At 36.4% G+C, this 13,604-nt stretch overlaps 1 protein-coding gene across 32 annotated transcripts in view; it reads left to right on the top strand.

Moving 5' to 3' along the window:
- The window catches only part of NRXN1 (neurexin 1), a 1,174,729-nt gene that overhangs the window by 183,956 nt on the left and 977,169 nt on the right, over positions 1-13,604 (top strand). Inside the window, exon 5 of one of the 32 annotated variants that reach the window (XM_082745371.1) lies at positions 8,985-9,043. The exons of the other annotated variants lie outside the window; for them this stretch is intronic. Coding sequence (XP_082601497.1) covers positions 8,985-9,028 — 44 coding nt within the window. The 3' untranslated portion in view covers positions 9,029-9,043. Of the gene's footprint in view, positions 1-8,984; positions 9,044-13,604 lie in introns of those variants that run through there. 32 annotated transcript variants of the gene reach the window in all.

Here is a 13,604-nt window from a genome sequence, read left to right on the forward strand (position 1 = left end):
TAAAAGAGAAAACCTATGGATTTTTGGATCTTTTGTAAATAAATATTTAATATACAAGGAAATTTGGGAATTTTAATGGTAATGAGTCTATTCATTTTTTCTATATTATATATCCCCAAATTTCACACATTTTGATTTGCTAGTTCATACTTCCCTGAGTAGAATATGTTACTGATATCTATCAGTAAATTTTTATAATATTCAGGAATCCAATTACAGTATCATTTTAGCTACCTAAAGTTCTGTAGAAATGACAATCAGTTTATAAGAAGTTATTTTTAAAAAGCCAAAGAGCTTTCAGGGTACCTGGTAGCTCAGTCAATTATAGAACCAACTCTTGATCTCAGCTCAGGTCTTGATCTCGGGGTCATGAGTTCAAGCCCTGCATTGGGCTCTATGCTGGGCATGGAGCCTACTTTTAAGAAAGCAAAAATAAAAATCCTCAAACAAAAAAGCCAAGGAGCTTTTAAATGTCTTATTCACTTTGGTGTTCCCAAAAGTTATCATAAGTACCTAGCCCAGAGCAGGTGCTCAGAACTGTTTACTAAATAAATGAATAATGTTTTTAATTAATTTATTAAAGTGTGTCCTTCAACTTTAATGCCTTATGTTGTCAATTAACTAGAAACTTCAAAGAAGGGCCACAGTCTCCCAGTGTTCAGAGCAGCAATGTCCACAATAGACAGAATGTGGGAAGAGCCAAGATGCCCTTAATGAATGGATAAAGAAGATGTGGTCCATATATACAATGGAATATTGCTCAGCCATCAGAAAGGATAAATACCCAACTCTTGCATCAACATGGACGGAACTGGAGGAGATTATGCGAAGTGAAATAAGTCAAGTAGAGAAAGTCAATTATCATATGGTTTCACTTCTTTGTGGAACATAAGGAATAGCATGGAGGACATTAGGAGAAGGAAGGGAAAAATGAAGGGGGGGGAATCAGAGGGAGAGATGAAGCATAATAAACTCTGGACTCCAGGAATCAAACTGAGGGGTATTTTTTGGCGAGGGTGTGGGTTACCCCAGTAATGAGTATTAAGGAGGGCACGTATTGCTTGGAGCACTGGGTGTTACATGCAAACAATGAATCATGGAACACTACATCAGAAACTACTGCTGTACTGTATGATGACTAATATAATTTAAAAAAAGAAAAGAAATTTCAAATCAACTCATATGTGATGAGTTCCTAAAATGGCTAAGAATGTTTGGGTTTTGGTGGGTACTAGGTATAATGCATTATACCTGACCTTATGGAATTCAAAATCGTGACACAAGTACCTTTTAATTAGATAAGGAAGTTAAGTAAAGTTTTATTATGCTTTATTAATATAGAATTTCTAGGTTCTGTCATCATTAGCTACATATGTAATTACATCACTGATTAAACCTCTGAAACTGATCAGAGTTCTGTGTCAAGGTTCTTTAAAATTTGGTTTAACTTATATTTTTAGAATTAGAATTATTTCTTTTATGTATTAGACTTCTTTTGTTCTCAAAGTAATTAAAGTATTAATCCTTATTTGACTTGCTGATTTTCATTTATTTTCTGGTTTACTTTTAAATCAGTAAACCTTAGCCGATATTATTTTCTCCCAAACTGTTCTTTAGCAAAGTTTAAAAAAAAATTGTCATAGTAGCGGTGGTGGTAGTGGTTATGTTGGTAATAGTAGTAATTCTGTCATCATGAAGGTATTGTCTATTAGTTCCTCATCTTTCTATTACATAAATAATAATTTCAGTCCTTTAACCTTGAAGATAATTATAATACATTAGTTGTCTTCCCAAAAGAAAGGATTCACAGGTCATCTAAATTCTTTGAGACTTGTTGTTTTATTATTAAACTTGAAGAGTTCTTGCATTATAAGTTTATCACATGTCAGTAGGAAAAATATAGTATGTCAATTTATTCATTTGTTTGCAAGAGAAAGTGATTGTGCATGGGGGAGGGGGGAGAGACAGAGAATCTTTTTTTTAAGATTTTTTTTATTTGACAGAGAGAGAGAGAGAGAGATCACAAGTAAGCAGAGAGGCAGGCAGAGAGAGAGGGGGACAGGCTCCCTGCCAAGCAAAGAGCCCAATGTGGGGCTCGATCCCAGGACCCTGAGATCATGACCCAAGCCGAAGGCAGAGGTTTAACCCGCTGAGCCACCCGGGCGCCCCGAGGGAGAGAATCTTAAGCAGGATCCATGCCCAGTGTGGAGCCCCATTAGGGGCTCAGTCTCACGACCCTGAGATCAGGATCTGAATAAAATCAGGGTTGATGTTTAATCGACTGAGCCACTCAGGTACCCCTATCATAACACCTTAAAAAGGAAAACTAATGTGATATAGTTGTGTCTGAGGCACCTAAAGAAGACTGGACCCTGACTAGGAAGGGATTTCTAAATTGTGGAATATTAATTTATTTTATATCTTTGGACTATGTCATTTTGCCTTAGAAATTGGTTTTAAAATCCCCAAATTTGTATTTAGCAATTATTTTTTTTTCAAAATGTTAAGTTTTGTTTTTCTTTATTTTCTTAATACTTTTTCATTCTTCTCCTGGCCTTTGTGACTCGACTTTAAATTTTAAGGCACTCTTTGGGCAAAAGTATACACTGAGGTTGGGGAGGAGATAAACCAACGTTTCCTCAACTGACCATCAGAAAAGGAAAATTCTTGCCAAGATGGAAACAAAATGTTGTCAACAAGTCTTCTCTAATTTTTGGTTTGCATTTATAATATGAAATAAGAAAAAAAGAAAATAAATATTATCATTGGTCTACAACAATAATTCTCAACAGTAAAATTCCTTTAAATAGAACTTTCAAAACTCTGTTTCTGTAATTCTTGTTAAATCTGAGCACTAACTGACAATTATTCCTGGTTGGGGGAAAATGAACTTAAATTACCTTGTTAAAAGAACTTGTAAAGAAATAATTTAATTATATTTTTTCTGTAGTTCAGATCATTATAAACTACAGTGGAAATATTTCTCTTTAAAAAGAGCATCTTGTTATGTAAGTTCAGAAATGTTTTCTTAGGATTTAGGAAAAGTGTCTCTTGTAAAATTAATTGCTCTCAAAAATCTTTCAGAAAATCATTCTTTTTAACTTTGCCCATTCTTATGAATCTTGCCCAAGAGTAATAACTCCTGTGACTATTGGGATGTTTAGTTAGATGTAAAAATGTAGCCAAAATGCTTTTCAAAATACTCTGGAGATATTTGACTTGTATAATTCACATGTCCTGCCATACTTACATATTAGCTTTACTTTGCAATTACCTGATAGATAATTGTCATTAAAATAATCATATAAAAGCATATCTGTCCAGCAGACCAGAAAAAACTGTTTAAAGTCATTCTGGTCTATTGAATTTGGAAGCTTGAGAATACTTTTAAGCAAATCTAGCTAAATAAATGTGCACCCTGGAGAGCAGAATGGCTTTTTGTTTTTAATCCATTAAAGGTCCTTTAATTTCTTCACAGTTCTCCGTCTGTCCCCTCTCAGCCATTTCCCCTCGGTGAATGAACATTTGCACAATGTCAGTGAGAAAGTAAAAACCCCCCGTTGATTTCAGTGAGCCATCTAAGCAGGTGTTTAAAATAGAGTCCCAAGAACTTCCAAGTACAGGTCTTAATAGACAGTGAGCATCTAGGACTCAGTGCTTTGACCAGTCAGAACCCAGTCACAGTTGAGAAGTCAGGAAGAGGACCCCTGGACAGATGTGTTTAGGTAAGAATGCGCTTTGTATTTGTTAGCGTTAATATGCGGGAGGGATGCCAAAGTAAAGTTAAATATGCCTCTGCAACTCAGAGCTCAGCTCAGAAAACTAGATGAGTCAGTATTATTACTGAAATAAAACATTTTAAAGGTGGTCCTTTCAGTTATCCTCAAAAGACAGATGCAAACAAAAGCCTGCAAAAGTATTGGAGAAAAGGCAGTGTCCAGTACTATATTCTCAGTTGCTAGTGATTGTGCCACAAGAGAGCCTTCTCCTTATCCCACTGACTTCAAGGAAGCAAAGAATTATAGGGTTTTTTGTTTTGTTTTGTTTTGCTTTTCTGTTTCTTTTCTTTGTTTTCTGTAGAGCCAGTGAATTTGTAGCTGTTTGGAATTTTCTAAAGTACATGACTTGACCTCTGTCTGAGTTCCATAACTTCTGATAATGATCCAGTTTTGTTTCGTGTTAACTCTCTCTATGCCATTGTTAACCACTGTTTTCCGTTTCCCCTACCTGTCTTGGCCTTGTATTTGCCTTTAAAGAGACCTGTGAATTATAAATATATCATTCAAGCTCTTAAATGAGGTTAGGGAAGAGTCCATAGCTTGAAAACTTAACATCTTCTGAAATGAGAGCCATTTAAACTGCAAGAAAATGACCTTTAGCTTAAAACTGTTCATATTTTGTCAGAGTCAATGACTCTTGGTTTTTTGTTTGTTTGTTTTGTTTTGTTTTTTAAGGAAATTTTAACTCTATTTCCTGGTCAGTTATCTCAAGAAAATGACTCTTCACTGGATGATAATATTCAATTAATCAATTTAACTACAAAAAACTGTCATTGGAAAGTATACAATTCATAATAATTTATTCAGGTTCATTTCATTTTGAGAGCGGAAAAGAAGGCAAGGATACATTTTATTTCACATTAACTGAAACTCTAATACAGATATAAATCATCCCTAATGCAGCCATTAGCCACAGTTTCAATGTGGTGGACTTCTTCCTACCTATCTGTAATAATTGATATTTGGCAGTGGGTATCTTTATGTTCTTGCATATCTCATTTACATATTAAATTTTATTCTGAGGACCTAATTCACAAAAACATAATTAGAAATAAGGAGTGAGAGAAAGACCAATTTGGAGGAATGGTGGAAGGTATTGGTATTAGGAAAGAAAAAAGCTAAAGATGCTAGCTGTGAGGTAAAATTGATTTGGGGTTCATTTTTTTCTGCCACTGGTTCTGCAAGGACTGACAAGTTATTTAATCCTCAATTTTTAAAATCTGTGTACTTGGAAGTATATGATACCTCTTTCTTATTATTATTATTATTTTTTTTTTAAGTAGCCTCCATACTGGGCCCTTGATCTCTGAGATCAAGACCTGAGCTGAGATTAAGAGTCAGACACTTAACAAACCGGGGCCCCCAGGCTCCCTGTCAGGATGATTTTTAAACGAGTTAACATACACATCAGTACCTGACACAGAGTACGTACCCAGCAAGATTTTAACAGTATTTGGAAAAAAAAAAAAGAGGCCACATAGGGTGGACAGGGTTCGAACAACACAATGGCTGCGTAAATAATCTCTGGAATTAGGTAGACCTGGATTGAATCCAGGCTCTTTGGTTCTTGTTTTGTGACAATGGTGGCACTGCATAACCGCTCTGAGCTTCAGTTTCCTTGTTTATAAAACTGAGATGATAAAAAATAATCTACTAATCTTAGGATGTTTCAGAATTTGGGCATACTTCTCCTCTTTGGATAAGATAAACTTTTATTCTTTAGGAATGGAATGGAAATTGTAGGCTACAGAGAGAACAAGACTAGTCAGAGGGCTTCCTTTCTCTCTATCCCCCCATAACCCCTTTGGGAGGTAACAGCTGAATATTTCTTCTGTGGCTTCTGGCTGTCTTCTGTGGTTCCACCTGTCCCTTGGCCCTAGAACTGTAGTTGCTCACTCTGAGATGGAGGTGAACCACGGAGAGCTTTGCCTGCAGCTTTCAGCCAGGCTCTGCATGTACCAGCAGAGACGATGTGGTTGATAGTTGTTCTACTCCTTATATTTTTCTTTCAGAGATTAAGTTAAATGGCTTTAAAATTTTATCTGTATTTTTCTTTTACTTTGTCTGGGAGAGTGAGGGGCCAGTTTCCCCCTAATCATCATGTTCATCTCTCCCCACTCACCCCATTTCAGAAGATCTAGTAAACATACTTGCCATAAGCAAAGCCAGTCTGTAGACAAAGCCAGTCTGTAGACCAAGCAGTGTTAACCTCACTTGCGAACTTGTTAGAAATGGAAATTTCTGGCCCCACCTAGGAGTTGCTGAGTCAGAAACTCTAGAGCCATGGCTCTGGACTTTGTATTATAACTATCCCTCCAGGTGCTTCTGATGCTGACTAAAAGTTTGGAAACCACTGAACATAGTGCACTCCTCAGAAACCAACGTTCAAGGAAGTTCTTTCAGATGGTACACATTCTCCCTGATTGACATAGGTAGGCATTGGGAATAGGACCAAAGATCTTGGCCTGCCTTCCCTAAAATCAATCAACAGTCTATTCATCTCATCAGTTTCCTATGAGAAATGGAGATTGCTACATGGCAGGGTTGGAGGATCTGCAGATTATCTGTAGGAGGTTTTCCCATGTGTCACCTATCATTTTATTTCAAAAGATTCTTTTGAGCAATTAGTGTTCTGCATATAGTATGCTTTTGATTATTCTTACCTTCAAACTAATCTTTATATTCTTTATTTGAGAATTTCCATTTTCTTGATATGTGTTATGTTCCTATTATTTATAAGTCATTTTGCTAGTCTACTGGAGAATGAAAATATTAATAAGACAGTCCTCTACATCAAGGAGCTTCAAACCAGGCTGAAGTTCATGTTTTTGTTTGACCCTTAGGTTTTTAAAATTTCATCATAGCCGGAAACATTTGTTTTTGTTCTACTGCTCTTTTGTTCACTTAAGACAGTACTTCGATTTTGGTCAGTGTTTAATAAATGAGTGATTGAAAGCATGGAGTCCAAATACCTAGTGAAAGGAAAATGCCTTAAGGTCCTTTTTCACCCAAAAGGACCAACAGCTTTTTGTGTTTTAATTGAATGAGACAGGTGGACACTTGTGCACAGTAGAGACCCAGAAACACTGATCCTGCTGTTTGCTCACTATTAAGACTGGATTTAGTGGTCCAGCCCAAGGTAGTCTCAGGCTTACATTTCAACCTGATGTAGTGCCCTATTTTTAAATGCTAGTGTTAATGAGACAAAAATCTCCCATCTCATAGGCTCACCATGTTCTAGCAGATTTTTATTGCGCTTAGACCTGTGTCTCAAAAGGATTTGATAAATCATTAGGATTTTGCCATTTTTTTCTATGTCTGACTAGGGTTTCTGTAATAAATTAGGCCATTATCCAGCCTGATAAGCAATCAACCTAATGCTATTCATTTGGAAATCACTGTAATAGGGTGGGAAGGCCTGGGGGAGGGGGGTGGCTCTGTGTTTCAGCTTCAAGAACACATTAGATTGTTTTCAGATATTTTTAGAAGAAACCTTATGTCAAAAGCTTTTGGGTTAAAGTCTCAGAAAGTATGGCCGTTTATAGCCTAATCTTTAGAGAGTAGTGCACAGACACACAGTGAAGCTACAGGGTGTGAAAGGGGACAAAATGCACTTGTCCTTCACTCTGCTAACCTCAGATCAAGCTGTGCTTTTATTCCCTTAGCTGACTGTGAAGCAGATTGGCTCTGAAACTCAATATAGTTTAAAACACACTCAAACCCACTCAGCTAATTAGCATATTTGGAAAGTATTTAGAAGACCTTTATTTGGGGCAACATTCAGGAAGTAGCCCAGACCTGAAATTGCTGCTGTGGTGTAATTATTTGTCTTAGACATGATAAAGACTAGAAGTCTTCTTGATAATCATTTCAGAAAGGTCATCTGAAAAACTTGATTATTCTTAAAGTTAGTTCATCATTCCTTGAGTATCTTAGAAGGAAACATACTATTGAAACTCCTGTGTTGTTATTATAGTATTAAAATCCCCTTTATAAAATATCTCACCACATATAAAATTGAGTGATATTGAGGATCATATTCTCCTTGATAAAGAATGTTTTCCTCCTCTTCCTTCCCCATGTTGAATTTGCACTCTGGACTTGAATAGGATTCAACACCTGGACCTTTAGTCTTAGTCTCTACTCTGTGTGGTCTGGGTCATGCCTATTTGTCTTACTCTGGAGCTTTTCTGCAGAACCTGGCCCAGAGAAAGAACTCAGGAAATGGTCAGTGAAGGTGAAATAATGATTTGTACATCAAAACAAACTTGTCAGTCTGGTTTTCTAGGCTCAGCCTGATTCTGTTGCCTCTTTTTCCTGACTCTTTCCCACCTTGGCAGGTTAATATCCTCCACCCAAGTGGCCAGATAACCCCACATAAATCCCAGGTCTAACCTTCTCATGTGCTACTTTCTTGATCAGAAATGGCCTTTCATATCTTTTCATAAAACACCCCCCATCTTTTGAGGATGTCTTCAGCCCACATCTTAAGCCACAAAGACTTTTTCTCCTCTCCCTTCCCTAAAATCTTGTTTGGCCTCTCATTTCCATATGTAGAATTAAAATATTAGGTTGAAGCTGTTAGTATAAAGTTCTGAGGTTCGAACAAATTCAAACAAATAGACAACCAAAAAGATAATTGACATACCTCACAGTTTGGTTTTGTTTTTCCTGATGTTGACATTTGTTTATTTCAGGCATAGTATTTTTATCCTCTTATCACCAATTCAACTTAGTACATTGCAGATAACCACTAAATAATTGTTGACTGACTGAGAGTGTGCACAGTAGAGACCCAGAAACACTAATCATAGGACTTCTTCCATCTCTGTTTTAAACAAAATCAAAGACAAAAACAAAAACAAAAAAACAAACTGTGATATATAATAAGGGCTTTAGAAAGAACAAAATATGAGTACAGTTTCCTATGTAGAACTGGACCTAAGTAGGGAAAAGATTGTTTTATTAGTGTCCATAGTTTATGAGTGGATAAACATAAATATTTAGCTCTAACTTTAACTGATAATTGTGTATCCAATATAGTATGGACATTCCTTTTTTTAGAAGGAAATGACATTCTGAGTATTAAAAACGTGAAATTGTTGAAGAGTTTCTCCTTGGGTTCAAGTTGTTTACTTGAAAGGGAGAGTTGGGTATATCTTATGATTGATTGCTTTTTAAAGATTTTATTTATTTATTTGACAGAGCAAGAAAGGGAACACAAGCAAAGGGAGTGGCAGAAGAAGTAGGCTTCCCACTGAGCAGGGAGCCAGATGCTGCCTTCTATCCCAGGATCCTAGGATCATGACCTGAGCCGAAGGCGGATGCTTAACAACTGAGCCACCCAGGCACCTCATTATGATTTATTTTTTTCCCACCATTTTGTCCATACCTTCCCGACGACACCCTTCCTAATTATTCAGTTGACTGCCCCCCCTCTACAAACCTAAAATCAATCTGTATTTCTATTAGACTTCTCTTCACCCACCTTCAAAAAAACAGATGTGGAAGACATCCTCTTGAAGACACCTCTTCTGTTTCTCTGAATAATCATTTTTTTCTGTAAAATTATATAATTTTGTCTTAACTTTTAGTAAATCCACATTGCCCCTAGAAATAATTCTTATTTGAATTTAACAAGAGGTTGCATTTTATTGAGGCACTCAGCTAAAATTTAGACCATTTCTTTCTTTCTTGCCAAATCCTGCTTCTTTACGTAACCCCAGCCCTTGCCCAGGCATTGGTCATTTGGGGAGTGAAGGAGTCTGGTGGGGTGTCGGAAGACATAGAACAGATAAATTCTGTATGCAGAGACCAAAACTTCATTGGACCCAGTGCCAGTAACTGTATATGTGAAGTGAGCATTGAGAGAAAAAAAAAAAAAAATGTATTTCTTTTCTTCTCATCACTTTTTAGATATTCTTAGACCAGTAGGTTGAAGTACTGATTCAGAACAGGATGGTAAGGGCCTCGGCATAATGAAAGAATAATGCCATTTGCTTTAAGATCTTAGTGGAGAGAAGATTTACAGGCCATGCTATTAATGAATCCATCAAAAGTTATCTCTGAGCTGGACTTATTATCAAGGAGGAAGTGTACTTCACTCAATGTTTCCATCTGAGAAAAATGGAATCTCTACTGATAGCCACATTCTGGGGCCCCAAGTAAATCATTGTTGCATTGAGACTTTGCCAGGTAAGTTTTATTCTAGATAAAATGTTAGAATTGTACATTGAAATGCAGATATCCTATTTACAAGCCTAATTTCAATCATCTTGATTTCTGATTTAAAATTCTGGAATTTTCAGATGTCAAATGGTTTGAGCTTAAGTAGTGTGCACAGAATGACTGAAATTGTAATAGAATGATCTGCAAATATATAGTGTGCTCCATTGCCATAGCAAAGAACAAATCTTTTTTTAAAAAGTAGCTTTGTGATATGTGGTGTTTTTATTCAAGACTTTTTTTTTATTTCCAAGCCAATCACTGCTGTTAATCTCACACTGTAAAATAAATTGCATCTTGTGTTTGAGTGGAGAAAGCTGTTTCTCAACTTAAATGGAAATCTCAAAATTCAGGTTTTTTTTCCTAACAAAGGAGTCTGAGTTTGATTCAGATAGCAGCCTTCCACACTTGAAAAGGAGACAGCACAGATGTCCTTGAGAATGATTGTGCCCAAACACTAAGACAATGGTGCTGCTTTTTATGTTAGTATTTTGTTCATCAATACCACATAGACATTTCTCAAGGCAGAGTTTAAAAAATATTAATTTGCTTTATTTGTGTCTTTATTGGCAGTGCCTGTTGATGAATATGTAGAGCTTAATTCAACCAGCCTTTTGAGAGGTAACTATAAACAACAAAGCATTTCACTCCAAAGTTTGTCTTGAGACATTCTAGAAAAAAAAAAAAAAAATCTGTGTCGATAAAACATCATGAGTCCCTTTCCTCCTGCTAATTTTAGATGTTGGAAAAATAAAACACTAACCCACCAATAAAATGCTGATATCTATGTCTGTAACCACAGCACCCAGAAGCACATGCAAAAATATAACAGAAAAAGATCCTTGCATCAAATTGCATCATGCTTCACCAGGTGTTATAAACCCTAATCATTTGGTACTGGGTCGAATGAATAATAAGGTTGCTAGGCTTTGGTCTGAATTCCATTCTGTTTTCCATCTATTTGTATTAAGTCTTCAATGAGGCAGTAGAATTACATGCTAAATTAAATGGCACGGGCTGTAAGAATTGTAAGAGTTCAAAAGGGGGGGAAGATCACTGAGGAGGGCATAATCAGAAATGGCTTCCTAGAGAAAAAGGCCTTGACCTAGACCTTGAAGAATTATAGACTCCTGGGGAATGATGAACCACTCTCCAGAGAAACTGATGTCCTCATGTATCTTTTTTTTCAAAGAGGCTAGTTTCTGAGTATATACTTCTAAAACCTAGATGTTAACTGCCTCTTCATTTTTCTCTGTAAGTCCTCCAAACAGAATCTACTTCCTCAAAAACATCAGTGGGCCACATAGAATTCACCAGTGATCATCCTTTAGAACAGGAAAGGAAGACCATTTTTCACATCTGATATCAACCCATAAAAAATACCGCTAGCCATAGCTATTCACCAAAGTTCTTTCCCAGACCTGCAACTGCCAAAGGCTTTTTCACTGACCTCTCCACCAAGTGGCCCCCTCAGCAAGTTCCACCCTCCTTCCTGAACTCATCCTGGCAATATGAAGTTCTCTTTCCTATTCTTTCTAAAAACTGGCTCAGAGGGCATGCAGGCTCAGCTCTTAGCCCAAAGTGAATTTATCAAGTCATATCTCCGCAAAGCACACAAGTAATTAAAATATTGTTCATATCGTTCCGTGTATATACAATGAAAAAAGAAAGCAGTACCATGAAATTCAGTGTTAACATTTAGACAGGTGCAAAATTTTGCCAGCTTGACTTCAAAGTAATTGTAGAAGACTGGTCCTTGATAACAATATAAAAGGGCATTTGTCCCTGGTTGTGTCTGGTGCACTGGATGTGACTGACAGTTTTCTTGAGAATAGCCAGTACTAGTTCTTTGAGGATTATTCATGACACAAAATCTCTCTAATATCTAAACTAGTCATACCATAGGAATGTGATATTGAAGTGGAATATAATTTATATATTATGACTCTGAAAGACCAAAGAATGCTAACATCCTTAGAGGAAAAAGTAAATGAATTAAAACACAAAAGTAATTAAGTATTACAGATATTTGTCAAGCTATGACACTTGGCTAAGCACTTTGTCATCAGACTGTTTTCCCCAGTAGTTTGAAAGATGACTTCCCAGCAATGTAAGCGTTACCTGAATGGTATTATCTTTCATTCTGTCCTCAGGGAAAACTGAGAACAACCAGCTGTCCTCTGCATAATTATGCCCCTAACGAAATGCATTCTTAGAGACTTGCTTCCTACTAGGTGGAGAAATGACTACTCATGCCCTGTTGCTCATTGTACACAGTGGTTTTGTTTGTTTTTTTGTTGTTGTTTTGTTTTTCAAATTAGCACTTGGAATCATCAAGCTCACTTGCAGAGCAAGTGAGCACAGGACTATAGGTATCAATAGGGATATTAAGAGAGTAAATTCTTATGAAAATGTTTCTGTAGCACTCTGTATGCAGTTCAAGTAAATAGCCAGTCTTCCTTTCTTCTGCTGAACTGGTATTTAAGATATAAAGTACACGTAACATATAATATGAGAAAGGTACGAAACTTTGGAGTAAGAATATCTTCTACATACACACACTTCTTCCCCTTCATGCACTGTAGGTTTTCTGCTAATTTAGTTGCTACTCCAAGGTGTTCAAATAGGGTACATCATTCAAATTGGAACATGGCAGCCAATATAAGAATATTGGCTTATATTCTTATAAGAGTAATAATAGTATATAAGAAGAATATATATAAGAATATATAATAATAGGGGCGCCTGTGTGGCGCAATTGGTTAAAGAATATATAATAATAATAATTATATATATATATATATATATATAAAATAATAGAATAATTTGAGGAGTCTTTTCAAAACACAGGTTTCCTGGCCCAAATCCCCCACACTATTATATTCTATCTTTTAAATAGTTTCCCGTTGCTTGCCAAATCAGAAAAAATACAAAACAAACAAGCAAAAAGACCTGAACAAACAAAAATACCCCACAAAAAAACTTGTCCTGGTCTGTTGCTCTTTCTTCTACTCCTATATGTCACCCACGGAGCATAGTAGTTGGAAAGCCAAATAACGAATACTTCTGTAGTTGTAAAAATATTATATTTTCAAGTCCCTTGTGCTTGCATTAGCTGTAGAGCAGAATCCCAAGTGGAAGAAAACTGAAGGTATCACACCACTTAGAGAAACCTGTTTAAGTTGTCAGGAAGAATGACTGTCAAGTTGGGCCAAGTAAGATTTGAATAGTAGTCAGAAAAGCAAAAGGCCTTTGGCTATTCTTCCAAGCACCAAGTCTCATTTTCCTCAAACTGTAATAAGTTTTCAGTGACACTTCTTGGAAATAACCAGTCTGTTCTTTCAAACGAAGTATGGTTTAAAATATGTAAGACAATATAGCTTAAAGTTAGGCAATTGCTATTCAGAATGTCCATCACTGGATGTGCTCTACTGCAGTGCAAAACAAGAATAATGCACGCTGCTTCCAATGGTAGGTTTCCATTGGATTTTCTTATTTCTTTTTCCTTGCACTGTTCTGTGGATTTAAGCATTTGGATATGCTTGCATACTAGAACAGATCTTACACAAAGATGGGTTAAAATAGAAGAGAGGTTATGCT

The sequence above is a fragment of the Mustela nivalis genome, assembly GCF_964662115.1.
Source record: "Mustela nivalis genome assembly, chromosome: 8".
Lineage (NCBI taxonomy): Eukaryota > Metazoa > Chordata > Mammalia > Carnivora > Mustelidae > Mustela > Mustela nivalis.